The sequence below is a fragment of the Periplaneta americana genome, chromosome 16, assembly GCF_040183065.1.
Source record: "Periplaneta americana isolate PAMFEO1 chromosome 16, P.americana_PAMFEO1_priV1, whole genome shotgun sequence".
NCBI lineage: Eukaryota > Metazoa > Arthropoda > Insecta > Blattodea > Blattidae > Periplaneta > Periplaneta americana.
In genome coordinates, this window is record NC_091132.1 from 1,626,631 (window position 1) to 1,654,540 (window position 27,910).

Here is a 27,910-nt window from a genome sequence, read left to right on the forward strand (position 1 = left end):
GGAAGGTTCGTGGTACTCTGATCTTCTGCACAGTTTGTGTGAACTGCTAGCCTTGTTATGGCGCTTCGTAACTTGTTGTTCGGCCTGTCCAGTTGCGGTTGATCATCATCAAGAATAGATAAGTAGTTTATGCTCTCAAAAAATGTCGTAAAATGTGAGACAATGAATTGCACTCTAATTTGTAGGGTTCATTATAAAAATGTCTAAGGAAAGCATAAGAAAAATTTGGAATCAAAATCTTTTTTAGACAGTGAGAAACGTCACCCGTTCAAAATAGATATTGACATATCAAAAGTTGATAAGCGGCAAAAGTTTTTTTTTTTTCATGTTAGATGGGGGGTTAGAGCGAGAGAAATGTTTAGAAAGAAAGGAAATTACTTTTAAAATAATAATAATAATAATAATAATAATAATAACAATAATAATAATAATAATAATAATAATAATGAGTAAAAACGCTGAGAGATAAATTAAAATAAATTAAGTCTTTTGCCTTCTCTTCCACCTACACTAATAATAATAATAATAATAATAATAATAATAATAATAATGATAATAATAATAATAATAATAATAAGAGTAAAAACGCTGAGAGATAAATTAAAATAAATTAAGTCTTTTGCCTTCTCTTTCACCTACACTAATAATAATAATAATAATAATAATAATAATAATAATAATAATAATAATAATAATGAGTAAAAACGCTGAGAGATAAATTAAAATAAATTAAGTCTTTTGCCTTCTCTTCCACCTACACTAATAATAATAATAATAATAATAATAATAATAATAATAATAATAATAATAATGAGTAAAAACGCTGAGAGATAAATTAAAATAAATTAAGTCTTTTGCCTTCTCTTCCACCTACACTAATAATAATAATAATAATAATAATAATAATAATAATAATAATAATAATAATAATAATAAGAGTAAAAACGCTGAGAGATAAATTAAAATAAATTAAGTCTTTTGCCTTCTCTTCCACCTACACTAATAATAATAATAATAATAATAATAATAATAATAATAATAATAATAATAATAATGAGTAAAAACGCTGAGAGATAAATTAAAATAAATTAAGTCTTTTGCCTTCTCTTCCACCTACACTAATAATAATAGTAATAATAATAATAATAATAATAATAATAATAATAAGAGTAAAAACGCTGAGAGATAAATTAAAATAAATTAAGTCTTTTGCCTTCTCTTCCACCTTCCAGTCGGGGTATTTAGTGGATCCATTCACAACGATTTAAGCAAACATAAATAGCCTATTAACAATAACGTCAGAGAGTTTGGAAACTCCAAGCTTTCATGTACGCGTTGACGTGATTCGAGAAAAAAACACTATCGTACTGCACAGGAACAAGAGAAGAACGCGCCAAATTCAATTAATTTGATACTAAATTCATTTTGTTTCAAAGTAATCGATTTTACGAAAAACAAATCATAAAAATATAATTTGTTACTTACTTACTGGCTTTTAAGGAACCCGGAGGCTCATTGCCGCCCTCACATAAGCCCACCATTGTTCCCTATCCTGAGCAAAATTAATCCAGTCTCTATCATCATATCCCACCTCCCTCAAATCCATTTTAATATTATCTTCCCATCTACGTCTCGGCCTCCCTAAAGGTCTTTTTCCCTCCGGCCTCCCAACTAAAACACTATATGCATTTCTGGATTCGCGCATACTTGTTACATGCCCTGCCCATCTCAAACGTCTGGATTTAATGTTCCTAATTATGTCACGTGAAGAATACAATGCGTGTAGTTCTGTGTTGTGTAAGTTTCTCCATTCTCCTGTAACTTCATCCCTCTTAGCAACAAATATTTTCCTAAGCACCTTATTCTCAAACACCCTTAACCTATGTTCCTCTCTCAAAATGAGAGTCCAAGTTTCACAACAAATATAATTTGTTAAAAGGAAATATAGACAATGGAAACAAATAGTTAACAAAATGAAATCTGACGATAGCTTTAATTATAATATAGCGGTGTAGCCAGATTCGGTCACGTACTGGACGCTAGACACCACGGACGTGGGTTTTTGCGCTATAGTGGAAGAATATAAAAAAGGGAGGGACTAAATAGACTATAAAATAATAAGTAAACCGAACGTCTATCCTTGAAGATGGAAGACATAAATTTAAATATTTTGAATCAATTTTACAAGCTGATAGGAAGAATGTAGCTGAAATTGAGGACAGGATAAGTAATAATTGGCATGTTGAATTCGCTTCTTCCGAGTTCTTGTTGTTTAGTCAACTGTCCGAAGACAGATCTGAACCTCACAAGTGATCCCAAGAAGGCACTACTTATGAGGCAACTAGGTCAGGAGATAATTGGTAGGATGGCCAGTTCCTTTCGCCCTTCCAAGTATAAATATTTTAAATATAACAAAAACTCTATTTTATTAAAGCCATTGGTACAAAATGTTATGTTATATTGAACAGAATCCTGGCCATTAGACACAATAGACGAAAATAAATGGACTTTTGCGGAGAGTAGCGAGAAAATCATGGGAAAGAATCATAAATTATAGAATTAGACAAATTATATTAGAAAAGGACGTTACTGAAGAAAGAAGATTAAAATTATAGTTTGGACACGTAAAGACGATGAAAATGAAAGAATACTGAAGATTATGCTGGAGTATACTGCGGTACACAATCCAAAAACGATTAGGGAAAACACGGGAATTTTACTTGAAGCAAGTAAGGAGATAGGTTTGGAAGTAAATCCCGAAAAGACAAAGTGTATGATTATGTCTCGTAACGAGAATATTGTACGAAATGAAACTATAAAAATTGCAAATTTATCCTTTGAAGAGGTGGAAAAATTCAAATACCTGGGGCAGCAACAGTAACAAATATAAATGATACTCGGGAGGAAATTAAACACAGAATAAATATAGGAAATGCCTGTTATTATTCGGTTGAGATGCTTTTATCATCCAGTCTGCTGTCAAAAAATCTGAAAGTTAGAATTTATAAAACAGTGATATTACCGGTTGTTCTTTATGGTTGTGAAACTTGGACTCTCACTTTGAGAGAGGAACATAGGTTAAGGGTGTTTGAGAATAAGGTGCTTAGGAAAATATTTGGGGCTAAGAGGGATGAAGTTACAGGAGAATGGAGAAAGTTACACAACACAGAACTGCACGCATTGTATTCTTCACCTGACATAATTAGGAACATTAAATCCAGACGTTTGAGATGGGCAGGGCATGTAGTACGTATGGGCGAATCCAGAAATTCATATAGAGTGTTAGTTGGGAGACCGGAGGGAAAAGACCTTTGGGGAGGCCAAAAGGTGGGAGGATAATATAAAAATGGATTTGAGAGAGGTGGAATATGATGGTAGAGACTGGATTAATCTTGCTCAGGATAGAGACCAATGGCGGGCTCATGTGAGGGCGGCAATGAACCTGCGGGTTCCTTAAAAGCCAGTAAGTAAGTACTCCGGTAGGAAGGAGATAAAGAGGAAAACCAAGAGAACAATGAATGGATGGCGTCAGAAGGAGTGTGACTAGAAGAGATTTTACTGAAAAAGATATCGAGGACAGAAATTTGTTGCAGTACAACATTTTTTAGGGTGAAGGATAATTAGTATATTGTAGGAAATTCCTAATTAAAAATATATATTTTAACGTGTAGAGAAAAAGCTACCAGCAATATCCGTCTTTGTCTACTGCATCTGCCTCGACTGACCTTCGACAGATAAGAACCTGCCCTCACCGCTGTGCATTTTCATGTGTACTTTCGATAAATTTTTCTTCCTGCGAAATATAAATACAATCTGCGCGTTGTAATAACATTATTCAGCCGGAGGAAGGAGACCAACTGCTGAGAGGGTGCTGAGCAGAGAGGCTTTCAAATTAATGAAGGTAAGTAAACCTGTAGCAGCTGCGATTACGTCGGCTGGTGATTCCAACTGTTAAATTCAACACTGACAACGTGCCTGAGGAATATTATTAGAGTATCTATTCATGCTAATCTTATTTCACTACCTCCATTTCTGAATAGTCTCTATAGACGAATTAAGCAAAATATTACAATTGAAGAATCCACTACAAGAATGATGGATGTCATTTGGAATACATTTTTCAGGAGAAGCAATTGAAAGTTTGAAATGCTTAGCGCTCAAAGCTTAACTGTGATTTTCCGATCATTACTGGACAATGACTATCAGTGTTAATGCCATATAACTCTCTATGTACATTCTATATGTCTTAAGCTATGCATTGACAGTCTTGGTTCATTTTCGACAAGAAACTGACATCCATCATTCTTGCAGTGGACTCTTCAATTCAAAGCTTCTTTTGCGCACTAGACTTTTAACCTCAATTCCAAGTTACAATTCTATTTCAGTCCATTATTATTATTATTATTATTATTATTATTATTATTATTATTATTATTATTATTATTATTATTATTATTATTATTATTATTATTATCAACAGTAATCTCACTAGAGGTTTTGATTTATCTAGAGAAAATCAAAACTCCAGTGGGATTTAATTGACTATTACACGATTAGAAGAAAGTATATAAAGATTAGAAGTAACAAAGTACTCCAATACAATAAAATATTAATTGGCTTACGAAAATACAACTGTCTTCAAATGTATTATTGTACCATCTCAACATTACGCTAGATGACACTAGTGTGTTATGATTAGCTGTTTTCTTATCAGTTGTGCCAACTATGGAATCTTCACTGAACTCTGTCGACGGTTACTAGTCAAGAAGGGTTTGTTGATTCAGTTTCATTTTTATTAAAACATTTGCATTCCACTTCAATCATCCGGATCCCAGTAATCGTCACTTGACAGATGATTTTCAATAAATCTTTGTATTAAACAATCTCTGATACGTGACTATCCATAATATCATATAGCAGAACCTATAACAAACATGACCTAAATAATATAAACGAGTGTTAGAAAAGTTTTAATTAGGGATGATGAAATAAACAAGAAACGTTTTAATTAACGATGGTGAAATAAAAAAATAAACATGAATAATTTTAAAAGAAACAATTATTGAAAGTACAATTTTCAAATTTGAATGTTTTAGTGGTTGGTGGTTCAGTTGATGTTATATTGGACGTGTAACTAAAAAAAAGTGAACTCGTTGATGTACGTGGTGTATCCCTCAACTTAGTCAGGATTTCCGAATGGTGCTCTTCATTTATTTGTAAAGAGGGTTTCAGGGAAGATGCATAGCTATGACCAGTGATCTTTATTAATTCTTGTTCTTGAATGCCATTGTGAGTCATATTTGAAAGTGCTGTGTATCGACTGGAGTGGTTTGTAATTCTCTGTTTTTTTGACGTCCAGACCAGTGCAGTTTGAAATGTTGGCAAACAAAGAAACAAATGCTAGGGTAGTGATAAAAATAAACAAATGCTAGGGACGCGATAAAATTAAACAAATGCTAGGGACGCGATAAAATTGTGCGATAAGCAGCCATGATTGTTGAAAGACGTCCTTTCGTACCGTTTTATTGGTCAAAAGTAGTGTGACGTAGTAAAAGTGTAATAGTCACGGTAATATCAAAATAGTTTTACATTTTGTTAATACATAGACTATACGACTAAGAAGCATTCGTGAATTTATCGAAAGAAAATTAAATCCTCGCGTTAAAAATTATTGACTTTCGCGAATTGAATGGAAACGTTGTAATTGAGAAAGCACAGTCCTTCCATAGTGGCGAACATTATTGCCAGTGTACGTACATACAATGTAAAGTGATAATAAAATAAAAATTGACCAGGAATACCTGCATCTTTAAGGCCGTACACCTGTGGAACCATATAGGGAGTAATAAGACAGTTCCTGCAATGTGATTCAGGCAGAGAAGACAGAGGATTTACTTAAACTTAGTAAGAACTGTGTGTTTCTGGCCGACGGAACTTCCAAATCATTCCCCAGGTGTTTTATCAACAGTAATCTCACTAGAACTTTTGATTTATCTACGTTGAAAAAATCAAGGCCCGATTTAATTGACTATCACACGATTATAAAAAAGTATATAAAGATTAGAAGAAATAAAGTACTCTAATACAATAAAATTTTGCTGTAATTGACTTACAGAAATTCTATTTCACCAATGTTAGCTTCACCAAAAAGTTTAAACGGAGCCGCCATTTTCAGTTGACTACCTATGCGGGAAACACATGACGATCGCAAAGCATGTTTTATAATGTAGTACCGTAAAGAAATTGCATTTTGGAATGTTGGCAAACGAAGAAACAAATGCTAGTGAAGTGATAAAATTGTAGCGATAAACAGCCTTGATCGGTTGAAACACATCCTTTCGTACCGTTTTATTGGTCAAAAGTAATATGACGTAATAAAAGTGTAATAGTTACCATTATACAGGACATCATTTTATTTTTACTTCAATTTTTATTGTACCTGAGTTTTGGAATGTACTTCACTCCCACACCTTCTACTAGTAAACTTCCAACCGTTCACGACACAGAGCCGAGGGCGCGTAAGCAGTACTGAGTTACTGAGTATAGTACGTTCCAGAAATATGTTCGCGATTTCCAGTGACGAAAGAGCTTTCAATATTGAATCATATTTTCGTACGGGTACTGTCGTCCGTTTCCCTATGTCGCATCCCGGTTTCCTCCACCTGCTTCTGTTCGCCCCTTTGTAAAGTCTAGTAGCTGGGCTATCTTAGCTCTTTTCTGAAAACGTTAATTTCTGTTAGGAATTGGACGTCTACGTAATATTATTCAAGTGTTTAAAATAACTTCAATAAAAGGGCCTCCTTAAGTAATTAACTGTCAGGTGATTTCCCCCCCCCCCTTTCTACAACCCTGCGACAAAACTACTTGAACGGACAGTAGATAGCATTTCTGAGTGATTTTATCTTTTCAGATCGGACAGAAGTGAAGATTGAATTTACAGTACGTAAGGTACTCTTTTATAGAGTAGGTACAGAATTATTTCAACATGAGTTCTTCGTACGAAGAACGAAACTGGTAATTGGAATTAGGTACAATAGTCTGCAGTGCGATAATATGCTCAAAAGAACTGAAGCCTGTATCGAAATGAACGGCCATCATTTTCTAAAATGTGTTTAAATATCCATATTATAATTATTTTTCAATTTAACTTCATTCTCTCTAATGTGCTGTAACAGTACAATATACACTGCATAATTAATACTTCCGAATGGATAGCTCAATTCGTGTGTAAAACACTCATTGTTAATACAGTACTGTATTTTGATTAAACAAAAACCTAATGAAAATTATCAAACTCAAAATTGCGATATTTCCTAGTTTACATAAATGGATGAACTACTTTTCTTCCCTCCTATACCTAGTAAAGTGATTTGTATTTTACGCCAGTATCATCGAACTCCAGTCGTGGAAGGGGTAGCAAGCGGTGTTTCCTGTTTAAATCGTTAATAGAAAGGTATAGCCAAGTTAATATTAAAAATGTTAGTAAAAATAAAATAATGTCCCTGTACAATACGAAGTATTATTAATAATCTTGATTATCCCCTAAAATACTGTTTATTCGTATGGAAAGATGAAGAAACGTCTGGGGGAACGTTTAAAAAATTTAAGAAGTATTGTGCAGCCAATATTCAACTAAATCCTCAGATTTCGTGATTAGTGCAATGAATGCAGGTAGAGATCCTTTTCCATATAAAAGTTTTCTCCTCCACTTCTGCTAATCCATCTAGCAGCATTGCGTACAATTGGGATTAAATGCTGCATATAATGATAATGAAGACTGTATACCATACGAAAGTATGCAAGGAAGCTAATCACTATACCTTTCGTACTTACGGATCACGCGCAAGAAATATTTGACGATAATTGCCAGTGCTGTACGTTGCAGAGTCTGGTTTATAACTCACACCATACATAGAAGTACCTATGTCGCAAAAATGAAATAATTCTTATCGTTTTAGTAAAATTTACAGCTTATACAGTATTTCTGTGAATTCCATTCTCAAAACTGCACTAAACGTTCAATGTTGAACATTTTCAGACATAATTATACGCAAGGATTTTTTAAAAAGAATTAAGGTAGTTACTATTAGGTAGGTTAACTTGATTCTGTTTGTTATCGTTTCTTATTAAAGAAACAGAATTCACTCCGGCGCCGAGGATCGAACCTGGGTCTCCCAGTGCGTAGAACTGGGCGCTCAAACCACTGAGCTTCGCCGAAGTTCAACCCACTGCACAGGATCGCATCTTTATCCTTTGGTTCTTTTCCCTTAGTGGCCTTACTCCATGTTCGACTTATACAGGGTGTTTCCGGGCTAGTGTTACTAACTTTAATGGATTATGGGTAAGGGCACATGTATCAATTTAAGGTAAGGAACCCTGGTCCGGAAATGACTGAGTCGAAAGTTATAAGCAAAAATAGAAACATTCTTTATATATTGAGATATATTTTAAATCAACAGTAATCACACAACGAGCGCACTCAATTTAGTAACTTAGCGGCCAGGACTCTACAGTATACGCGTTGTTAGGAGAATAATGTATGAAAAGATTAATTAATGCAGATAGCGCAAAAAAATTAATCTTCACATAAATTGATTCTTTCATTCCAGATTGTGGACTCGCACACGATGTTTAAGATAATGCTGTGGCTGGTAACAAGTGGTGCACTGCTCCAGTGTTGCGGACAGTCTGCTTCACAAACTATCGCATACCCACTTCCCCAGATAGATGACAACGTAGCAAGTGCTCTTGAAGATGCTGAAAGAAATCTTGCGAACAACACGCTGTCGCATGTAACAGTATCAGAAGGAACAATCGTCATCCAAATGAACGACATCACCATGGAAAACGACAACGTAACGACAATCGACCTGACGAATCTTAACCTTGTGCTGAGTCCTTTGCAAGTGCGGAGGTTGTTGCCAGACCTGCGCCTCATGAACCTGAACATCAACGCAACAATCTACAGCATCGAGGTGGCCGGAGATTACAAGGTTTCCAGCGACTCCTCTCCTCCGCCAGACGCGAGGCAGGGCAGATTCGTGCTGACTCTAAACGCTGTGGACGTGTTCGGTGTCGGCGGTCTGACATTATCGGAGGATCGTCTCGTTGCGCACGGGGTGCTGCTGACATACAAGCCCGAGTCCGTGGTGTTCAGTGTCCAGTACCAGACCGAAGCGGGCTACACCGCGGTCAACGAGGACCGGAGCGATCACGTGCAGGGACGAGTCACGGAGAGGATCTTCGACGACGTCACTTACCACGTCGACATCATCGTGAACAACAAGGTGAACGAGCTCCTGGAGCCAGTCAGCGTGAGTCAGTTGATTCAGGACGAAGGGCTCAGGAACAACTTCACGACCTTCGCCTCCTACCAGCGCTTCAACCTCAACGACTTCATCGACCGGATTCTGAACGCCTCGAGAGATGAACTGCCCGACCAACTGCCTCTCTCAAGTTACTCGCAAAGAATTGGGAAGAAACTGGGATTGGTCACGGTATTCGCTACCTTCACCGCAGATGGCGGGTGGTTCAGAAGCTTGAGAACTGTTCGACGGACGGGAAACGTAACCATTGGCGTTGTGGAGGGCAACACTGAAGTTTCCACCACGCTGGAACTCGAGACTTTGCAGTTTGGATTCAATCGGTAAGTTCACCAGTTCATTTTTAAAGACGATGTTACGCTAGGGGCCACAATTATGTCCTGTGCATTTCTTCCCATAACTTTCAGCTTCATATCCAGTTGCTTTCAAACCACACACTTCATATAAATCTATTCTGAAAATATTGCGTTAATTACTTTGTAAAATTAACCGAGGAATATTTTGCTATAAAAATTTTAACTTTCATGTAACAGTGGAAATTCTTTCTCCTCACAAAAAAAATATTATTCAGAATCCACGTAAAACTGCAAGACATTTCTTTGTAATGAGAGGATAGCTGCTTTTCACATTTACTTCTGAAGATCATAGTTGTAAGCCTATTCACGAATGAGTTTGTATCAAATATCCTCTCGAGCTTTTGTAAGGCTAATTAATCCACTAAAATTAGCTTTATTTCTCAAATAACTACGACTGACCTACATCAACAACTTAAATAACACGAACATACATTTTCTTATTATTTCCTACTTTCTTCATAGTTGGGTGGCTCTTTCAAAGAGCCTTAATCAATTATTCTACACAATAAGACACGAAAACTCATTTACTAAAACCTGTCCTTTCTAATTTGCATATATAGAATGTAACTAAAAGACTTTTATAATCTTCTGAGACGGTATGCACGTAATCTGATACTCAACTTCCGATCAAATGCAACAATTTTTATTCGTCAAGGTAATCACAATAACAAATTCTCCCAATGTTGTAAGTTGTTCACATTTAATCACTACAAAACTTTGATTTTCGATAATTTACAACTTAAGTTTTCATCAACATAACTTCATAAAATTTCCTCTCCACTGCATCAAGTGACATGCCACCCTACATGTAAATTATATTAAATTGATATATTTCTGCTTCAGTGTCTGTAAAACAAATTACACTCAGTATATGACTACTGTACATGGCAGTTGACGTTCAGTCTTGGATAACAGCTCTTCCTTCTGTAATGATGCAGCTGGTGACTGTGTAACTTCATGCAAAGACTTTTAAATACCGTCGAGATGTTAAATCACAATACTTCATTACATTAAATAGAAGAACTTGACGACTTCCAGTAGCTATAGCACGGTGGAATAGTATTAAGTGAAGGGGCCGGTGACAGAGGAGGCTAAGCCACACTAAAATGAAAACTTCCATTTTCGGTTACCTACAAGGATGGTCTAGAGATAACGTGTAACGACGTGAAACTTGACAATTCTACATCCTGTTAAATTTGATGTCCTACATTCCTCGCAGTTGTCTTTCTCGGACTTGAGCCAGCCTCGGTGCAACAATATGGGTTAGAATCTGCTAAGGACTTCAACATTTACTTGGTAACTTTTTATGTAGTGACGGGGGAACCTATTTTGTTCTGAATTTTTATTTTAGTTATAAATAAATCACGTGTTGAACTATAGACTGCTCCTTCTCTCGGAACTTTACAAATTTGAAGATGCTTCACAATTCAAACGCAAATAAAAGCACCTGAGCGAAGGTCTGCAGCAGGCTTGCTGATCCTGCGTGTTTTGTTTGATTTTCAGTTATGCAGTCCAGTTTGGCGGAGTGGGACCGCGAGGAATGGTGAACGGAGAAGTCCGCAAGAATATCATAGACATTCGGCTGCGCGTGAATATCTTCTCCAAAGACTGCAAAGCAACTCTGCAAGAGCTGAACGTTCGTCACCTGGAGGGCATCAGCGTGAGGCTGACCGGACTCGGTCCCTTCAACTGGGTGCTGTCAGCGGTCGCCACTTCCATCGCGAACCAGTCGACGGAAAACATCATCAAGAGCGTCGAGGAAGGCATCGCCGAGGAGATCCGCGAGATCCTGGAGAGCATGGATTGCAACGGACACTTCACTAACAGGCGCGACAGCTTGTAACAAATGAACTTCGTAAAATGTTTATGGCATCTAACATAGCGTTAGAGTTTGTTAAATGAGAGGCACTAATGTGTGTTGTATAAGGTCCATGATTTACGGACATTTAACTTGCTCGTTTTGCCACGATCTTCCTATTCAGTGTTTGAAAATGTATTAATAAATTACCCTACTGTATGGAGAAAAAATGGGAGTATAAGGGTACAGTGCATCAGTTATTCATAGATTTCAAAAAGGCATATGACTCGGTTAAGAGAGACGTTTTATATGATATTCTTATTGAATTTGGTATTCCGAAGAAATTAGTTCGATTAATTAAAATGTGTCTCAGTGAAACGTACAGCAGAGTTCGTATAGGTCAGTTTCTGTCAGATGCGTTTCCAATTCACTGTGGGCTAAAGCAAGGAGATGCACTATCACCTTTACTTTTTAACTTTGCTCTAGAGTATGTCATTAGGAAAGTCCAGGATAACAGAGAGGGTTTGGAATTGAACGGGTTACATCAGCTGCTTGTCTATGCGGATAACGTGAATATGTTAGGAGAAAATCCGCAAACGATTAGGGAAAACATGAGAATTTTACTGGAAGCAAGTAAAGAGATAGGTTTGGAAGTAAATCCCGAAAAGACAAAGTATATGAATATGTCTCGTGACAAGAATATTGTACGAAATGGAAATATAAAAATTGGAAATTTATCTTTTGAAGAGGTGGAAAAGTTCAAATATCTTGGAGCAACAGTAACAAATATAAATGATACTCGGGAGGAAATTAAACACACAATAAATAATATAGGAAATGCCTGTTTTTATTCGGTTGAGAAGCTTTTATCATCCAGTCTGCTGTCAAAAATGTGAAAGTTAGAATTTATAAAACAGTTATATTACGGTTGTTTTTTTTATGGTTGTGAAACTTGGACTCTCACTTTGAGAGAGGAACATAGGTTAAGGGTGTTTGAGAATAAGGTGCTTAGGAAAATATTTGGGGCTAAGAGGGATGAAGTTACAGGAGAATGGAGAAAGTTACACAACACAGAATTGTATTCTTCACCTGACATAATTAGGAACATTAAATCCAGACGTTTGAGATGGGCAGGGCATGTAGCACGTATGGGCGAATACAGAAATGCATATAGAGTGTTAGTTGGGAGGCCAGAGGGAAAAAGACCTTTAGGGAGGCCGAGACGTAGATGGGAAGATAATATTAAAATGGATTTGAGGGAGGTGGGATATGATGGTAGAGACTGGATTGATCTTGCTCAGGATAGGGACCAATGGCGGGCTTATGTGAGGGCAGCAATGAACCTCCGGGTTCCTTAAAAGCCAGTAAGTACTGTACGCATGCAACGTTGCTGATTATAACACGATAGAGAGAGATAGCAACATGGAAGGCGTTACGGAAGACTGCTTTGCTATCTAGACAGACACGGCAATAGTGTAGGACATGGTCCACCAACATATCTTAATTGTAATGCTAATGATCCATATTACTTATGTAAGTAAGTTAGGTTAGGTTAGTATACATACAGTTTGTTTACGCTTAGGTAGGTAAGCCTACGGATTTGATGTTTCTGTACTAACGAAAATTTCTAGAACTATCCTATTGCAGCTCTGAATGACGGGATTTGAAATACATGGAAACAAACTGCTAACCACAGACAACTAGGCCTACTCAACGTAGTCTACACGATCGAGAGATTATTGAAATATACCGGTACTTTAAGTATAGTGAATGCATTAATTTTTATGGATCGAGTAGGTTACGTGGTATCGACGGCCATTATACTGCTAAAATTTGATTTTTATACATGGTGTTAGATACGTTTTCTGCGCTATTGTGATGCTTTGTATAATAAAACATGAATATCTTCTATTGTTCTTTAAACTTGTAGGATTATTCTTGCTATGATTACAAATTATGCAGTGAAATATATTCATTAACTTATGTTGTTACGTAAATATGCCTGGTTGTGCTGCTGTAGGCTGCAACAATTCAGCAAAGGACATCTTAACGAAATGCTTACCGAAAGACCCAGTAAGAAGAAAGGAATTGTTGCTAGAGAGATTCCGTAGCATTTTAAAAACACAGTATTTTAGGGATCTTTTAGTAGTATGGGAGTTGGTAAAAAGAATTGGTATCCTAATTTCAACTCAGGTAGTGTTACAATCGCTGGCTTACTTATTGGACGACCAGCAGTAGCTTACATGTATCTTCTGTCTACCAGGTTTTCTCAGGTCTCTCTGGAAAATCTTCCCACTTTGTTGAGAAGTAAACACTGTGTTTCAACAGTTCAGGTTAAAATTAATCTCAAGCTGATCTGTGTATCTCCGTAGTTCAGAAATCCATCTCGTAGTAGCTTCCTTCTGTATTCTTGGATACATTGTATGGAGTGAAAGCCTAAGATGGGAAAGTAAAAATTCCTGCAGGATGAGTTATCCTATCATAGCCATGAATTATTGAATTGCTTGTCTAAGTATATAATTCAGAGTATTCAGAAAATATCAGACACATATTCAACATTTATTTTTTTTATAATATGGGATCCTAAATAGCCTACCTACCCTTAAAACATTTACAAGGTTCACAATAATCCATTGTTTCAAGGAAAACACCGTATTTTTTGTTCTGAAAAATAATTTAAATTTTTTGTTGAAGTGGAATAGATTTTTTGTAAAGTTCGTTCCCACTGTTTCTACACAGGCACAACTGTTAGTGAACGTCTAAATTTACTGCAGTAATTTGTAAGGATTTCAGGGTATGATTTTCAACTTACTGAAAACTATTTTCAGGCTGCGTTTGCACTGTCCAGTTCATAACTTCATAGCACTGTGTTTCTACTCGTACCGTACTTATCTTGTTGTCTCGCTTTTGAAATTGAACCTAACATTGCTCATAAATTAACGCTGGACGTTTACTTAAGACAAAATTTAGTGAGACAACTTAATAAATACGAAAAATTTAACTATTTTGACATAAAGATATCGCGGAACCGTCTATATAAATGAAAATGTCCACACCTGTGGAGTAACGGTCAGCGCGTCTGGCCGCGAAACCAGGTGGCCCGGGCTCGAATCCCGGTCGGGGCAAGTTACCTGGTTGAGGCTTTTCCGGGGTTTTCCCTCAACCCAATACGAGCAAATGCTGGGTAACTTTCGGTGGTGGACCCCGGACTCATTTCACCGGCATTATCACCTTCATTTCATTCAGACGCTAAATAACGTAGATGTTGATACAGCGTCGTAAAATAATCCAATAAAATAAAATAAATAAATGGAAATGGTTGGACCGCAGCGGCGGCCATCTTTTTCTATATTAAGGTTTGAGTATTGGAGACGGTCTTGTATGAAGATAGGATTTTCGGGAAAGTTCTTTTGTTTGTAGCACAGCTATTGGCAGCCCTGTTGCTCTACTTGAAATTAACATAATTAACATGTGCTAATACACATGGAGAGGAAGAACTCTGTCCTTTAGTGTCCAGTTCCTCCAAGAGAAGCTCTTCTACCTACAGGAAAGTGAAAACGTTGTGCAGGATATATATATATATATATATATATATATAACTATTAGTATTACAGAGCTGAAATTTGCACACTCATTGTGCATCATATAATAACTTAATGGTAGCACTTTTACATTGATGATGTAAGTTACAAGATTTAGATGTATTTTTGTGTTGAAATTTTCAGGTTGTTCTCGGTACAATTTTTATAAAAGTACATTATTTTTTTTAATTGACTAGTGCACTTTTACTACGTCATACTACTTCTGACCAGTAAAACGGTACGAAAGGACGTCTTTCAACCAATCATGGCTGCTTATCGCACATTTTTGTCACTTCTCTAGCATTTGTTTATTTTTATCACTACTATAGCATTTGTTTGTTTGTTTGCCAACATTACAAACTGAAAATTCTTTACGATGTTATAAAACATGCTTTGCAATTGTCATTCGTTTCCAGCACAGTCACCTGAAAATGGCGGCTCCGTTCAAACATTTTGGTAAGGCTAACATTAGTGAAATAGAATTTTAGTAAGCCAATTAATATTTTATCGTATTAGAGTACCTTATTTCTTCTAATCTTTATATAATTTATTCTAATCGTGTAATAGTCAATTAAATCCCACACGAGTTTTGATTTTCTCTAGACAAATCAAAACCTCTAGTGAGATTATTGTTGATAAAATCGAACTAGATTTATAATTTTGCTAGTGAACGTAGATAAGTGTATTTGCAAATATGTATAACAAATTTTAGTCATATAGATTAACCACTTTTCAGGAGAAAGTTGCATGAATTAAACAATTTTGTTTTGTTTTTTCTTCTTCTTTCATTTGAATACAATTTTTTTAAATTCAAATATACAGACGTGGACAAATTATTAGACTAAATTAATTATATGTGCAACAAAGCTGTATTTATCGGCAGAAATAATGAACAAAAATGTATTTTGCACTGAAATAATGAACGCAAAATTGAATCTGGCGGTTACTAATATTTTGTGAACATTCTCTTATTCTTTACTCACACGTTGATTTTGTGAGGGATGCTGGAAACCAAAGTTTGACACTTTCTTTGAATATCAGCATCATTTAGCCAGATATCAGACAGTGCTTAAATGAGTCCACGTTTTGTTGTAAGCCTCTTCTTCTTCGCTTTCTTCTTCAGTACAGATCACAGATTTTCAATTTCGTTCATGTCCGGTCTTCATGCAGGCCATGGGAGAACAGACTGTTGAATATCTTCTGCAGTATATAATTGAAACACCAGTAGTACCAACACAGCCAGACAAAATATACTTAACCTTTGGAAAAATATACCAGAAGAAGTAAATAATCATATTTATAACAATAGAGACTCTGTAATAGTTACACTAAGAGTTGTAATGACGAATTATATTAAGTTTCGGAGAAAAACGTTTTAGTCTAATAATTTGTCCACGTCTGTAGCAGTTAATAACTAACTAACCACCAATGTAATCTTTATAGCATATAGGGTAATATGTAAAAATTTGTAAATAACACCTTTTATATTTTCGGAGAAATAACCACTTAAAATCGGCATTGCACATTATGAAAACACCTAGACTACCTTGTCTCCTTAAAATACAGAACAAAAAATTGTAGTCTTCATATCATATTAAAGTCTTTCTAATGGACTGAATTCTGATGTTAGTAAAAATCTAAGGAAAAATAAGACATTGATTTCCATATATGCCACTGTATTTAATTGTGGTAGACTATAACCTACATTATACTGTCACAAGAAATGGAGTGCAATGCTGGTGTTCCTGTTACTTTTCACTACTTGCATATGAGTGGTTCAGTCACTCAAGGCAGACTAAGTTATTTAGGCACGTCCAAGGGAAACAAGTTGTGGTACAGGGTGGTACAGCTTAGATGTGTTAAAGAGCGGTTTAACATGCCACTGTACATGCTCAAAATTCCATTTCTAATATCTTTCCCTAAGTAATTTATAATAGCGCCCAACCAGTAAGATAATGTAAACTCTTTCTCGCTCAAGCCGTCGATGTAGACTTTAACGTTATGAAAGGAAAGTTCAAAGTCCTCTATCTTGATATCACACGCCGTATCGTTGATGTAAGTAAATTTGTTTGCATATCGACTGAAAATCTTAGAGACTGTAATTCTGACCGAGCCAAATACGAATGTGTTCAGAAAGTTGACGTAAACTTTATTGTACAACAAATCTGCGTCGTAAACGCTGAAAGCTCCTGTAGATCTGATTGTGTTGTTCACTTTGATGAGTTTAACATCCCCAGCCCTGGCCACGTTTCCAATACGTTGTAACACGCCGTACGGAGCCCTCAGCACGCCTTTCAGTTGCCGGCCGTTCTCGAGTTGAAGTGAAAATTTTTGGCGGATTGGAAAGAGGGGTAGAGAATACACCAGGTTCAACTTCTGTCTTATTGCTTCGTCAGTGAATCTGTTCAAGTTCACGACGGTAATGGTGGCGTTGCGAGTGATTTCCTCGTCAGACACGGTGGGAACCCCATAATCGTAGTCGTCGTCCTCATAAGAATCAGACGAAGATGACTTCGACATGAGACTGCTGGACATTCTCGACTGGGACAGTACGCCGAAGATGAGGTGGTCCACGTCAAGTGCTTGCTGATCCGGAACTGCGCAGCTGCCCAGCGCCAGCAGCAGGCCTATGACTACTGCCAACATTAGCATTCTGTCTTCCTGAAACAACCATTGCCGCGCACAATACATTCTCATGTTCTCATGATGCAGTGGTGGGCAAAATGAACGCAACCCACGAGATCAGCGGTGGCGAAAATGCTATCGTGCGCCGAGCCACTGTGTAACCTGCAACGTGCATAGCACCTATGGAGGGAGGCGGACACCCGAAGGGGAAGGGAAGTAACTGTCTGACATGAACGGTTTTTCATTTTCCTTACGTCAAGCACTTAAATAAAATTATATACAGTACAAGGCTACAAACTAATATTTAGTACGTGTAACGAAGAAAGAAATGAACAAGTAAACATAGGACACATTATCACAACCTAAAATTAATTGTCTTCAGAATGTCTCTGCGACAAAGTTTCAAAATCAGGAATTATGTCACTTACTGCCAGTCGTAGTTGATCACGAAGGTATTTGTCTGTCAGTCGTGATCTAAATTTGATTTTTACTATTTTCATTGTTGAAAATAATTTTTCACAAACGTAAGTTGTAGCGAACATGGCTTCAACAGAGCAAGCGAAAGAACGAAGCTTCAAATATTTATTTTTTGCCAAAGATTTGAAAAGTTCAACATTTGTCAAGTCCTTACATCTAGCTTTCATTTAACATCACATTGTAAATCTGTGAGTTTAAATTGAAGATCTAACCGCATTATTCGTACATCTGCTGAAAAAGGATCGACGTACAGAGATGATGGTGATGATGATGACGATGATAATAATAATAATAATAATAATAATAATAATAATAATAATAATAATAATAATAATAATAATAATAATAATAACACTTAACCTTTTAATGTTTCATCAGTAACATGTAGTAACTTATAATGCCGTTTTATTACACAACCGTTTTTCTAGTAATACTTTTGAACAAATCATACATTTAATATTCTCATCATATTGTCAGCAAAAAAATGCATCCTCCCATCCTACTTGAAACTTTCGTTTTTATAGACGTATATGGTTTCTAGAGAGACATTGCGACGATACGCCACTCGCAGGTTAGAGACAAATACAAATGGAACGGAGTTTGACTCCAGGAGTGAGAGGGTGGGGGTTGTAGGTAGGAAGCAAGGGAAATGCACTGCGAGCCACAATGTGCTCGTGAGTCGCATTTTCGCCGCGGTTACACAAGATACGATTCAAATGGCAACTACATACTGTGGGAGGGGTTGCACTCTACAGTGCAGTGACGGATTTACAGACAGTTGCGCCACTGCACTCCTACCTACCATATGTAATTAGAATAGTCCATTCACGTGATATTTAATTAATCATTTTTCAAACCAATTTCTTAGAAACTGGGATTTATATCTGTGCATGCTATTTTCAGTTGCGCAAGAAGATGAGCATCGCTTAAGCGGGATCTGTGGCTGGACTTTATAAATTTCATTTTATAGAACAGCTGTTCGCACTGGTAGGTTGATGAATACATACCGTCATTTCACACAACTATGGTCCACGATACAACCATTCAAAGATCATTGTAGAAGTAACATAGACCGTTCGTAGATAGCTGCAGTGACTTGATTTCAAACTACAGTACAGCAAGAATATAGATAAACAAGGTGCTACGTTAAGGAGCACAAAATTTTAATAGTTGTATGGTGGACAATAGTTATGTTCCAAGAGCATAGTTATGGGAAATGACTGTACTCATTATTTTTAAGTAAACTGTCTAAGCAGTGGATATGTAATACTGGAAATCTTTTAAAAAATTTTAGCCCCCAGTAGACCTTCACATTCTGCTTTCAAGAAGTCATCATTCTGCAAATCCAGTATCTCTAACTGCAATTCTGGGATAACATTTTCAATTTAAACAAGAAAAGGAGTGGCAAAAATATTGAAATCTTTCTCCATCCTTTGAAAATTACTGAATCTGTGTTCTTTGAACTCGTATAACAGGTGATCTATTTTAAGAATGTACATATTTAAGTTGCCAAACTTTCAGAACGGCCCCGAAGTTCACTCAGCCTCCTATAAAATTGAGTACCGGGTCTTTCCCGGGGGTAAAAGGCGGTCAGAGCGTGGTGCCGACCACACCACCTCATTCTAGTGCCGAGGTCATGGAAAGCATGGGGCTCTACCTCCATGCCCCCCAAGTGCCTTCATGACATGTTACGGGGATACCTTTACCTTTATTATTATTATTATTATTATTATTATTATTATTATTATTATTATTATTATTATTATTGCTACTATTATTATTTGCCAAACTTTCAGAACGGCCCCGAGGCTCACTCAGCCTCCTATAAAATTGAGTACCGGGTCTTTCCCGGGGGTAAAAGGCGGTCAGAGCGTGGTTCCGACCACACCACCTCATTCTAGTGCCGAGGTCATGGAAAGCATGGGGCTCTACCTCCATGCCCCCCAAGTGCCTTCATGACATGTTACGGGGATACCTTTACCTTTATTATTATTATTATTATTATTATTATTATTATTATTATTATTATTATTATTATTATTATTATTATTATTATTGCTACTATTATTATTTGCCAAACTTTCAGAACGGCCCCGAGGCTCACTCAGCCTCCTATAAAATTGAGTACCGGGTCTTTCCCGGGGGTAAAAGGCGGTCAGAGCGTGGTTCCGACCACACCACCTCATTCTAGTGCCGAGGTCATGGAAAGCATGGGGCTCTACCTCCATGCCCCCCAAGTGCCTTCATGACATGTTACGGGGATACCTTTACCTTTATTATTATTATTATTATTATTATTATTATTATTATTATTATTGCTACTATTATTATTTGCCAAACTTTCAGAACGGCCCCGAGGCTCACTCAGCCTCCTATAAAATTGAGTACCGAGTCTTTCCCGGGGGTAAAAGGCGGTCAGAGCGTGGTTCCGACCACACCACCTCATTCTAGTGCCGAGGTCATGGAAAGCATGGGGCTCTACCTCCATGCCCCCCAAATGCCTTCATGGCATGTTACGGGGATACCTTTACCTTTAACTTTACATATTTAAGTTCGCGTCCTCAATATTTGTAACTAATTCTAAACATGAGAAATGAAAGAACCGCCTTTCTTGTAAGTGTGATATCCTCTCGATACACATAAGTCTGCGAAAGACACAGTATCACTAATAAAGCTCCGAAGTACAGCAATCCAGTATAATCCGCCACGTACACGCGCAGTATTTTCATGGAGTGGGGGATGGGGAAGGTAGGGGGTAAGTTCGATGCTTCGCTGAGGTCTGACGTCACTGCGGCAATGCCGCAGGAAAGCCCACCATTGCCATAATGAAAAGAAAATTGATTTTAAAGTTTTCATAGAAATAAGCGTTTGTCATCTCCGGGGTTCAAAACAAATGTCGGGTTGAGCCTTAAGTGAAATGGGCCACGGATCTACACCTTTCCTACACAAATTGCTGCATTTTTTTCAAATCAAATCCTTCGGAAAAGGAGCCTTGGTTTCACATGTTGCCTTCGGTACTTGGGGCGACTTTATTCTAGTGTCACTCACACAGTGCAAGGGTTCGGATCCCTTCTCTTGCGAGGATCACAGGCTTTAACATCTTGGGCTGTTCTGTCATGTTTCTCCCCCCCCCCCCCTCACATGGTAACTGTTAGGTTATGTCCATTTTCGGCTTTTCCCCTTCAAAAATTCGCTAAAGTTCCTTCAGTGGAACGGCGAAAATCGTAGTGAGATAAGTGACCAACAGGCTTGGAGCTCACGTATTCAGTTTTTCTCATCCCCAAACTCCCTTCCCAGGACGTGTTTTAAATATTTTTCCTCCCATTTCCCATTGCCATTGACATCTATGCGTTAGAACAGGTAAACTCATTTAAATATTTAGGTTATAATTTGACATATTTACCTGTTACTGATATATCTGAAAATATTCAACATTTTAATGGAGCTTAAGAACCATCAACCAGGTTTTCACATATCAGGTTAAAAGCATATAAAGTTCTAGCAAGACCTGTCCTCATGTATGGTAGTGAGGCCTGGACTGTCCGAAACTCAGATGTTTAACGCCTAACAACTGCGGAAATGAGATTTCTAAGGAGGACTGCCGGCTACAGCTTGCTTGACCACAAAAGGAATGAACTAATTACAAAAGAATTGAAAATTACACCTATTTATGAACATCTCAACCACTATAGACAAAAATGGCTTAACCATATCAATAGGATGGACCGTTCCAGACTCCCAAGACAAATTCTCCGCTATATACCACATTGAAGACGATCTTTGGGACGCCCCCTGAAAAGATGGACGGAGACCGTAACAGGCCACTAGGCCTAATACCTGCAAGGACGATGATGATGATTGACTTCTATGCTCCTAAGAAACCCATTTACTGGAATTCTGTCTTATGATATTTTTGTGCTATTATTGGAGGTACTGAATTTGTCCTGTACTCTTTGGCTGATTTATTATGAACGATTTAAAAATTTTCCATAGCGAAATCTTAAGGCATTCTTTCATGTAAAGGTCGTTAAGATTCTATGGTCTTCCCGCGAAAATATCGGTTTGTGATTTTTGATGCGAAGAATTCAGTGATATCCATTTCAAAGGCTTCCCAACTTTGTTTTAATTCCCTCCACGCAGGAAGTTGGTCATGGATCGAAACAGATGGTAATCTGAAGGCATAAGATTAGGGCTACATGTCAAGTGTGATACAATTCGATTCCTTTCATTTTCCGAGCTTTTTCCATGACTGTTTGAGCGCTATGGGATCTCACATTGTCCTCTTACAACAGAATCTAATTTCGATGCCGGGTACCTCTCTCTCAAAACTTCATGAACCATTCTAACAATAACAGTTAATAATAAAGATCTGCATCGACTGTAAGTCAGTGTAGTACAAATTTCTACTGAATCACACTTTCAAAATTCCACCAGACATACAACATTACTTTCGGGTTGAACCGATTTTGTTTAACGACGACTTTGACAAGCTGACAGGACTCGAACCACTGTTTGCGGTAATTTACCCACTTTCATCACATGTGACAATTCTCACGCTGTTATTCCCGGCGTGACTCCTCCTCTTTGCTTACGTCTTAGGAAGTGAAGGCTCTATAAAGTCTAGGTAGGTAATATCGTTCGCCATTTTTGTTCTTGCGTTGCCGAGCTACCATACTAGGAGTCTATTTGCCACACCGTTAAACATTATCATGTCGTAGGTTTTATGATAATAAATCAAACGCAATGTAATTCAGCAAATAATTCAGCGGCAAATAACGTCTTCGTGTGCTTTCTGCGAACGCCAACGAAAGAGCTAAAATGGCGCGCGATTATATTATGTATTTATCGAGCCTTAAGGAATGGATCAGCGAATCACAAGACGCACACGTTTAAATGTACCAGACCAGCAACGCGATTGGCTGCCGGAAATTAGAGCGACGGGACTATAATAAATCTACAATCTAAGGCATTACGAGAAGCTAACGACAAATATTCACTCTGCGTTGAGTCTGTTCAGGTGTCACTTCGTGAGGTACTGCTCTACAATTTCCGTTGATTTTTCAAACGTTCTGACTTGGCGATGAAGGCTCTGTTGTATCTTTTGAAACACTAAGTTCTTCTGACAACCTACGAGTACTTTTTTTGTGGATTTTCTTCCAACACTAACGACACTTTCACCCTCTGCTTCACGTATTTTTCGAGCCGCGGCAGCTGCTTTTATAATCTTGTTTCCTGTAGTGTTTTAAAAGGATTCTAATCTCAGACTTTATCACCTCTACTTTGTATTATCTGTATTAACAACTGAGTACCTCCGTGTAACATGTTACCCTAGTGTTACATGCAACCTTATTCCACGGAATTCAATTGACGACTGTCACATTCTCACAACATGCAATAATCATCATGGCGTCCTTTAAATTGCAATGACCAATTAACGGAAATCATTAAAATCTTACAAAATACAAACTTATAAAACCGACATTACGTATGTGACGACACAATAACAAGTCTGAAAGTTAAAACTATTATCTCATTAATGAACTGCATCAAAGCTTTTGATATATTATTACTCCGCACTAAATTACGGGACATCGTAATACACAGAAGACGAATGGTTTTGTACAAAGTGTCTTCACTGTTAATAGAATAAGAGTGTAGAAATTATTAGGCCTATACAAGCGACAGGAAATATGTGTGACGATACGGTACTTATTTATTGATGGATTGAACTATTATTTATTTATTTGTTTGTTTCTTTATTAATTAATTTATCTGTCTGTCCGTCCGTCCGTCCGTCCGTCCATCCATCCATCCATCCATCCATCCATCCATCCATCCATCCATCCATCCATCCATCCATCCATCCATCCATCCATCCATCCATCCATCCATCCATCCATCCATCCATCCATCCATCCATCCATCCATCCATCCATCTATCTATCTATCTATCTATCTATCTATCTATCTATCTATCTATCTATCTATCTATCTATCTATCTATCTATCTATCTATCTATCTATTTATTATGGTGTAATTACAGCCATCAGGCATTCTATTTCACACCACCAGAAATATAATGCAATAATACTCGTAGAAATAAAAATAAAAGTCACACTATAAACAAAGTATTTAGTACTGTTGAAGAAGTAAATTAATATTAAAAATTAACAAAGAAGTAGAGCTCACTTTTGGGACTGTAATTCCGGACACTACAGTTCGTTTTCTTTGATCACCATGAAATATGTATGTTGAATGAAGGTTCAGGAAACTTAACTGTAAATGGGAATTCTAATTGTTTTTATTTTTATTTTAGTAGGTTATTTTACGACGCTTTATCAACAGCTTAGGTTATTTAGCGTCTGAATGAGATGAAGGTGACAATGGCGGTGAAATGAGTCCGGGGTCCAGCACCGAAAGTTACCCAGCATTTGCTCATATTGGGTTGAGGGAAAACCCAGGAAAAAACCTCAACCAGGTAACTTGCCCCGACCGGGAATCGAACCCGGGCCACCTGGTTTCGCGGCCAGACGTGTTAACCGTTACTTCACAGGTGTGGACTCTAATTGTTATAGATAAATAATTTAATTTGCGAAACACATATGACATAATGGGCATAGGCCTATATGTTCATCGTAAAGACAATATTCACATCTCACCTGCATAAGAACAAAATTGTGTAGCAACGTCCCAAATTTAGTCTTAAAAGATACTTACTAGGAACTTATTATCAGAAATGTTGAGTTATTCTGTTGTCAAGTCCTTGTTCTGCACACATGATTGTGTTATCTCCAAGTAGTCATCAGCGGTTTATATATTCACGTCCCTGAAGTATTGCAACACGAAGCAATTGTTTGAAGTGGGAATTAATATAAGCTCAAGTCAACAAATGAGCCACAAATCTGTCCCTTCAGGAGAAGAATTTCAAGCAATTTTGTTTACTCTACCGTGAGTCAAAGGAACGGAAGTCACTGAGACGCACTCCATGTTTTGTTACTGGCACCACAGACACCGGATTCCATTCCATCAATTTTGTTATGGGAGCAAGAAGTTTACACATTTCAATATTCAATGTAATTATTAAAATCGTTTCCAGGGCTTCATGTAATTACATTTCGAACTCATTACACACAAACTAATGTGGATTAGAAGAAGTAGTAGTAGTAGTAGTAGTAGTAGTAGTAGTAGTAGTAGTAGTAGTAGTAGTAGTAGTAGTAGTAGTAGTAGGGTTTAAAAAGGGCACGTAAGCTACTATGGCTATTTGCGCCCTTATCTAAAATTCTTCATAAAACAAAGACACAAATAATACAATAATCCGAGTGCTAAAAGAACTAAAAAGCGTTGTCACGGTAAAACGAGGTACAAATATGGAGAAGAATAGAGCGTGTAAAGTGGACAGACAAAATAAGAAATTGAAGAGCGATTGAGGAAAGAATGATGCTGAAACTGATCAGGAAGAGGAAAAGGAATTGGCTGGGTCACTGGTTGAGAAGAACTGTCTACTGAAGGATGCACAAGAAGGAATAATAATAATAATAATAATAATAATAATAATAATAATAATGATTTATTTTAGCTGGCAGAGTTAAGGCCGTAAGGCCTTCTCTTCCACTCTACCAGCAAAAAGTGTATATACATGTGCATGAACTTACAAAGAATTCAACAATTTGATTTAGATGAGAGTTACATGTATACAAAAGTTATTTACAAATTAAACAACAAAATACTATGAACTATTAATTAAACACTGAAATAAGCTGTGTAGCAGAATTAAACTAAAATACATACAATGTTAATATATTTCAAATAATATTAGATAATAGAAAGAGATTATTACGAGACAATTAAAATACAGCACAATCAGGATGATGTCTAAAGAAAAAAGTAACAATGTAGTCAGTGAAATTTTAAATCAGTATGATTGAAGTGAAATGCTAATAAGGTTATCTTTTAAGCTGTTCTTAAAGGTGGTTGTTGTCTTGCAGCTCCTAATACTTTTTGACAAGGAGTTCCATTGACGCGAGGTGGATATTGTAAAAGATGATGAATAACAAGATGTTCTATGAAGAGGTATACTTAGCGTGCCACAGATAAGTGATCTGGTATTTACGTCGTGGTTAGAGTATAGATAAGAGAAACGAGAAGAAAGGTAATTTGGTGTTGAAGTGTGCAGAATTCGAAAGAGTAAAGACAAAGTGTGTAAAGTTCTGCGTTCTTTAAGTCGGAGCCACGAAAGACTTGCGAAGGACGGTGATATGTGATCATACCGTCGGATGTTGCACACGTATCTGACGCACATATTCTGAGCTCGCTGTAACTTGACTGACAGTTCAGAACTTAGGTCACTTAACAAAACGTCACAATAATCGAAGTGAGGCATTACTAGGGTTTGTACTAGGGTAAGTTTTAGTTGCTGGGGCAAGAAGTTTCTCAAGCGACTCAAACAGTGAATGGAGGACCGGTTTTTTTTATCGTTTCTTTAACTTGAAAATTCCAACTTAGATTATTATCAAAAAAGAAGCCAAGATTTTGTACGACAGATGAATAAGGGATTAGCGTGTTGTTAAGGGTAACAACTGAAAGATTACTGTTATTAAGGGAGTTAACTAAACGCTTATGTCCAATAATTATGGCTTGAGTCTTAATTGGGTTAAGTGCGAGTCCGAAATTGGCCGCCCAAGTGGAGACAGTGGCTAGGTCACAATTTAACTTGCCAATTGATTCATTGATCGTATTGGGTCTAGAATGTATGTAAAGTTGTAGGTCGTCGGCATAGAAGTGATATCGGCAATACTGTAAGTTCTTTGATACGTCATTAATGTAGATAGAGAAAAGTAGTGGTCCTAATACGGAGCCCTGCGGCACTCCCGCCTTTGTGCATCTCCATTGGGAGAATTGATTATCAAGTGAAACACACTGTTGGCGGTCCCGTAGGTAGGAGTCCATCCAGCTCAAGGTTTGTCTGACAGGTGCAAAGCCTTCATCTTTGCAAGAAGCAAGTCGATATCAACAGAACCAAAGGCATTGCTGAAATCGAGAGGAGTTAGTGCCGTTACTTCACCTCTATCCATAGCTTCACGGATGTCCTCAGTCACTTTAAGTAGGGCTGTAGAAGTGCTGTGTCCATGTCTAAAACCCGATTGATAGTCATCAAGGAGTTTGTGTTCGTCGAGATGGTTCATAAGTTGTCCATGTACAATATGTTCTAATGCTTTTGAAAGAGTGGGAGGAATGGTGAACAGGAGAAGAATTCGAGGCAGAAGAAGATATCAGACGATAGACGACATTAAGATATAGGCTATGGATCATATGCGGAGACTAAGAGGAAGGCAGAAAATAGGAAAGATTGGAGAATGACCTGCCCTTGGCCATAACACTATGAAAGAATGAATAATTTCTACAGTATATAATTTATAATTAGCTCACTCCCGAAAACTTTTGCTCGGGAATGTTCTTGAAAAAGTAGAAGTAAACTATTGTTTTTTCTATTTTCATTTTAACTGTCCTACTCATGGATCTAGAATTAAAAATATGTTTCAATGAGCGAAGACAGCATGCCCGATTTAAAATCCGGTTAAATTTATGGAAGCTCACAAATCTTAATGACCGGGTTTGCTAGAAAGATTTATCTTTACTGTACATTTGTATGTTCATAACATACTAGGCCTATTAACATATTGCGGGTAATTCTGTGGAAAAGTAGGCCTATGTCTTTTGACACATAAAGTAGTACAATTTCCAACGAAACA

At 37.1% G+C, this 27,910-nt stretch overlaps 2 protein-coding genes across 3 annotated transcripts; one reads left to right on the forward strand and one right to left on the reverse strand.

The window, feature by feature from the left end:
- Window positions 1-3,796: 3,796 nt before the first annotated feature.
- Window positions 3,797-15,832, forward strand: LOC138690985 (uncharacterized). The gene is made up of 3 exons (XM_069812602.1): window positions 3,797-3,901; window positions 8,610-9,646; window positions 11,183-15,832. The coding sequence occupies exons 1-3, from the start codon at window positions 3,896-3,898 to the stop codon at window positions 11,520-11,522; spliced, it is 1,383 nt and encodes a 460-aa protein (XP_069668703.1). The 5' UTR covers window positions 3,797-3,895; the 3' UTR covers window positions 11,523-15,832.
- On the reverse strand, window positions 15,341-25,185 carry LOC138690986 (uncharacterized). 2 transcript variants are annotated; one of them, XR_011329727.1, is made up of 2 exons: window positions 24,879-25,185; window positions 15,341-17,719 (listed from the first exon to the last, which is right to left on the reverse strand). XR_011329727.1 is itself a non-coding variant. In XM_069812604.1 (2 exons), the coding sequence occupies exons 1-2, from the start codon at window positions 24,824-24,826 to the stop codon at window positions 16,859-16,861; spliced, it is 867 nt and encodes a 288-aa protein (XP_069668705.1). In that variant the 5' UTR covers window positions 24,827-24,915; the 3' UTR covers window positions 15,341-16,858. The 2 variants fall into 2 exon arrangements, 1 of the variants encoding a protein (XP_069668705.1); XM_069812604.1 differs by having other exon boundaries at window positions 24,821-24,915.
- Window positions 25,186-27,910: the final 2,725 nt, after the last annotated feature.

What these genes read in the sequence shown, in the direction of transcription:
- LOC138690985 (XM_069812602.1), top strand. An exon ending in TTGCAGTTTGGATTCAATCG is followed by an intron (nt 9,647 to 11,182) that starts GTAAGTTCACCA and finishes TTTGATTTTCAG; the next exon opens with TTATGCAGTCCAGTTTGGCG.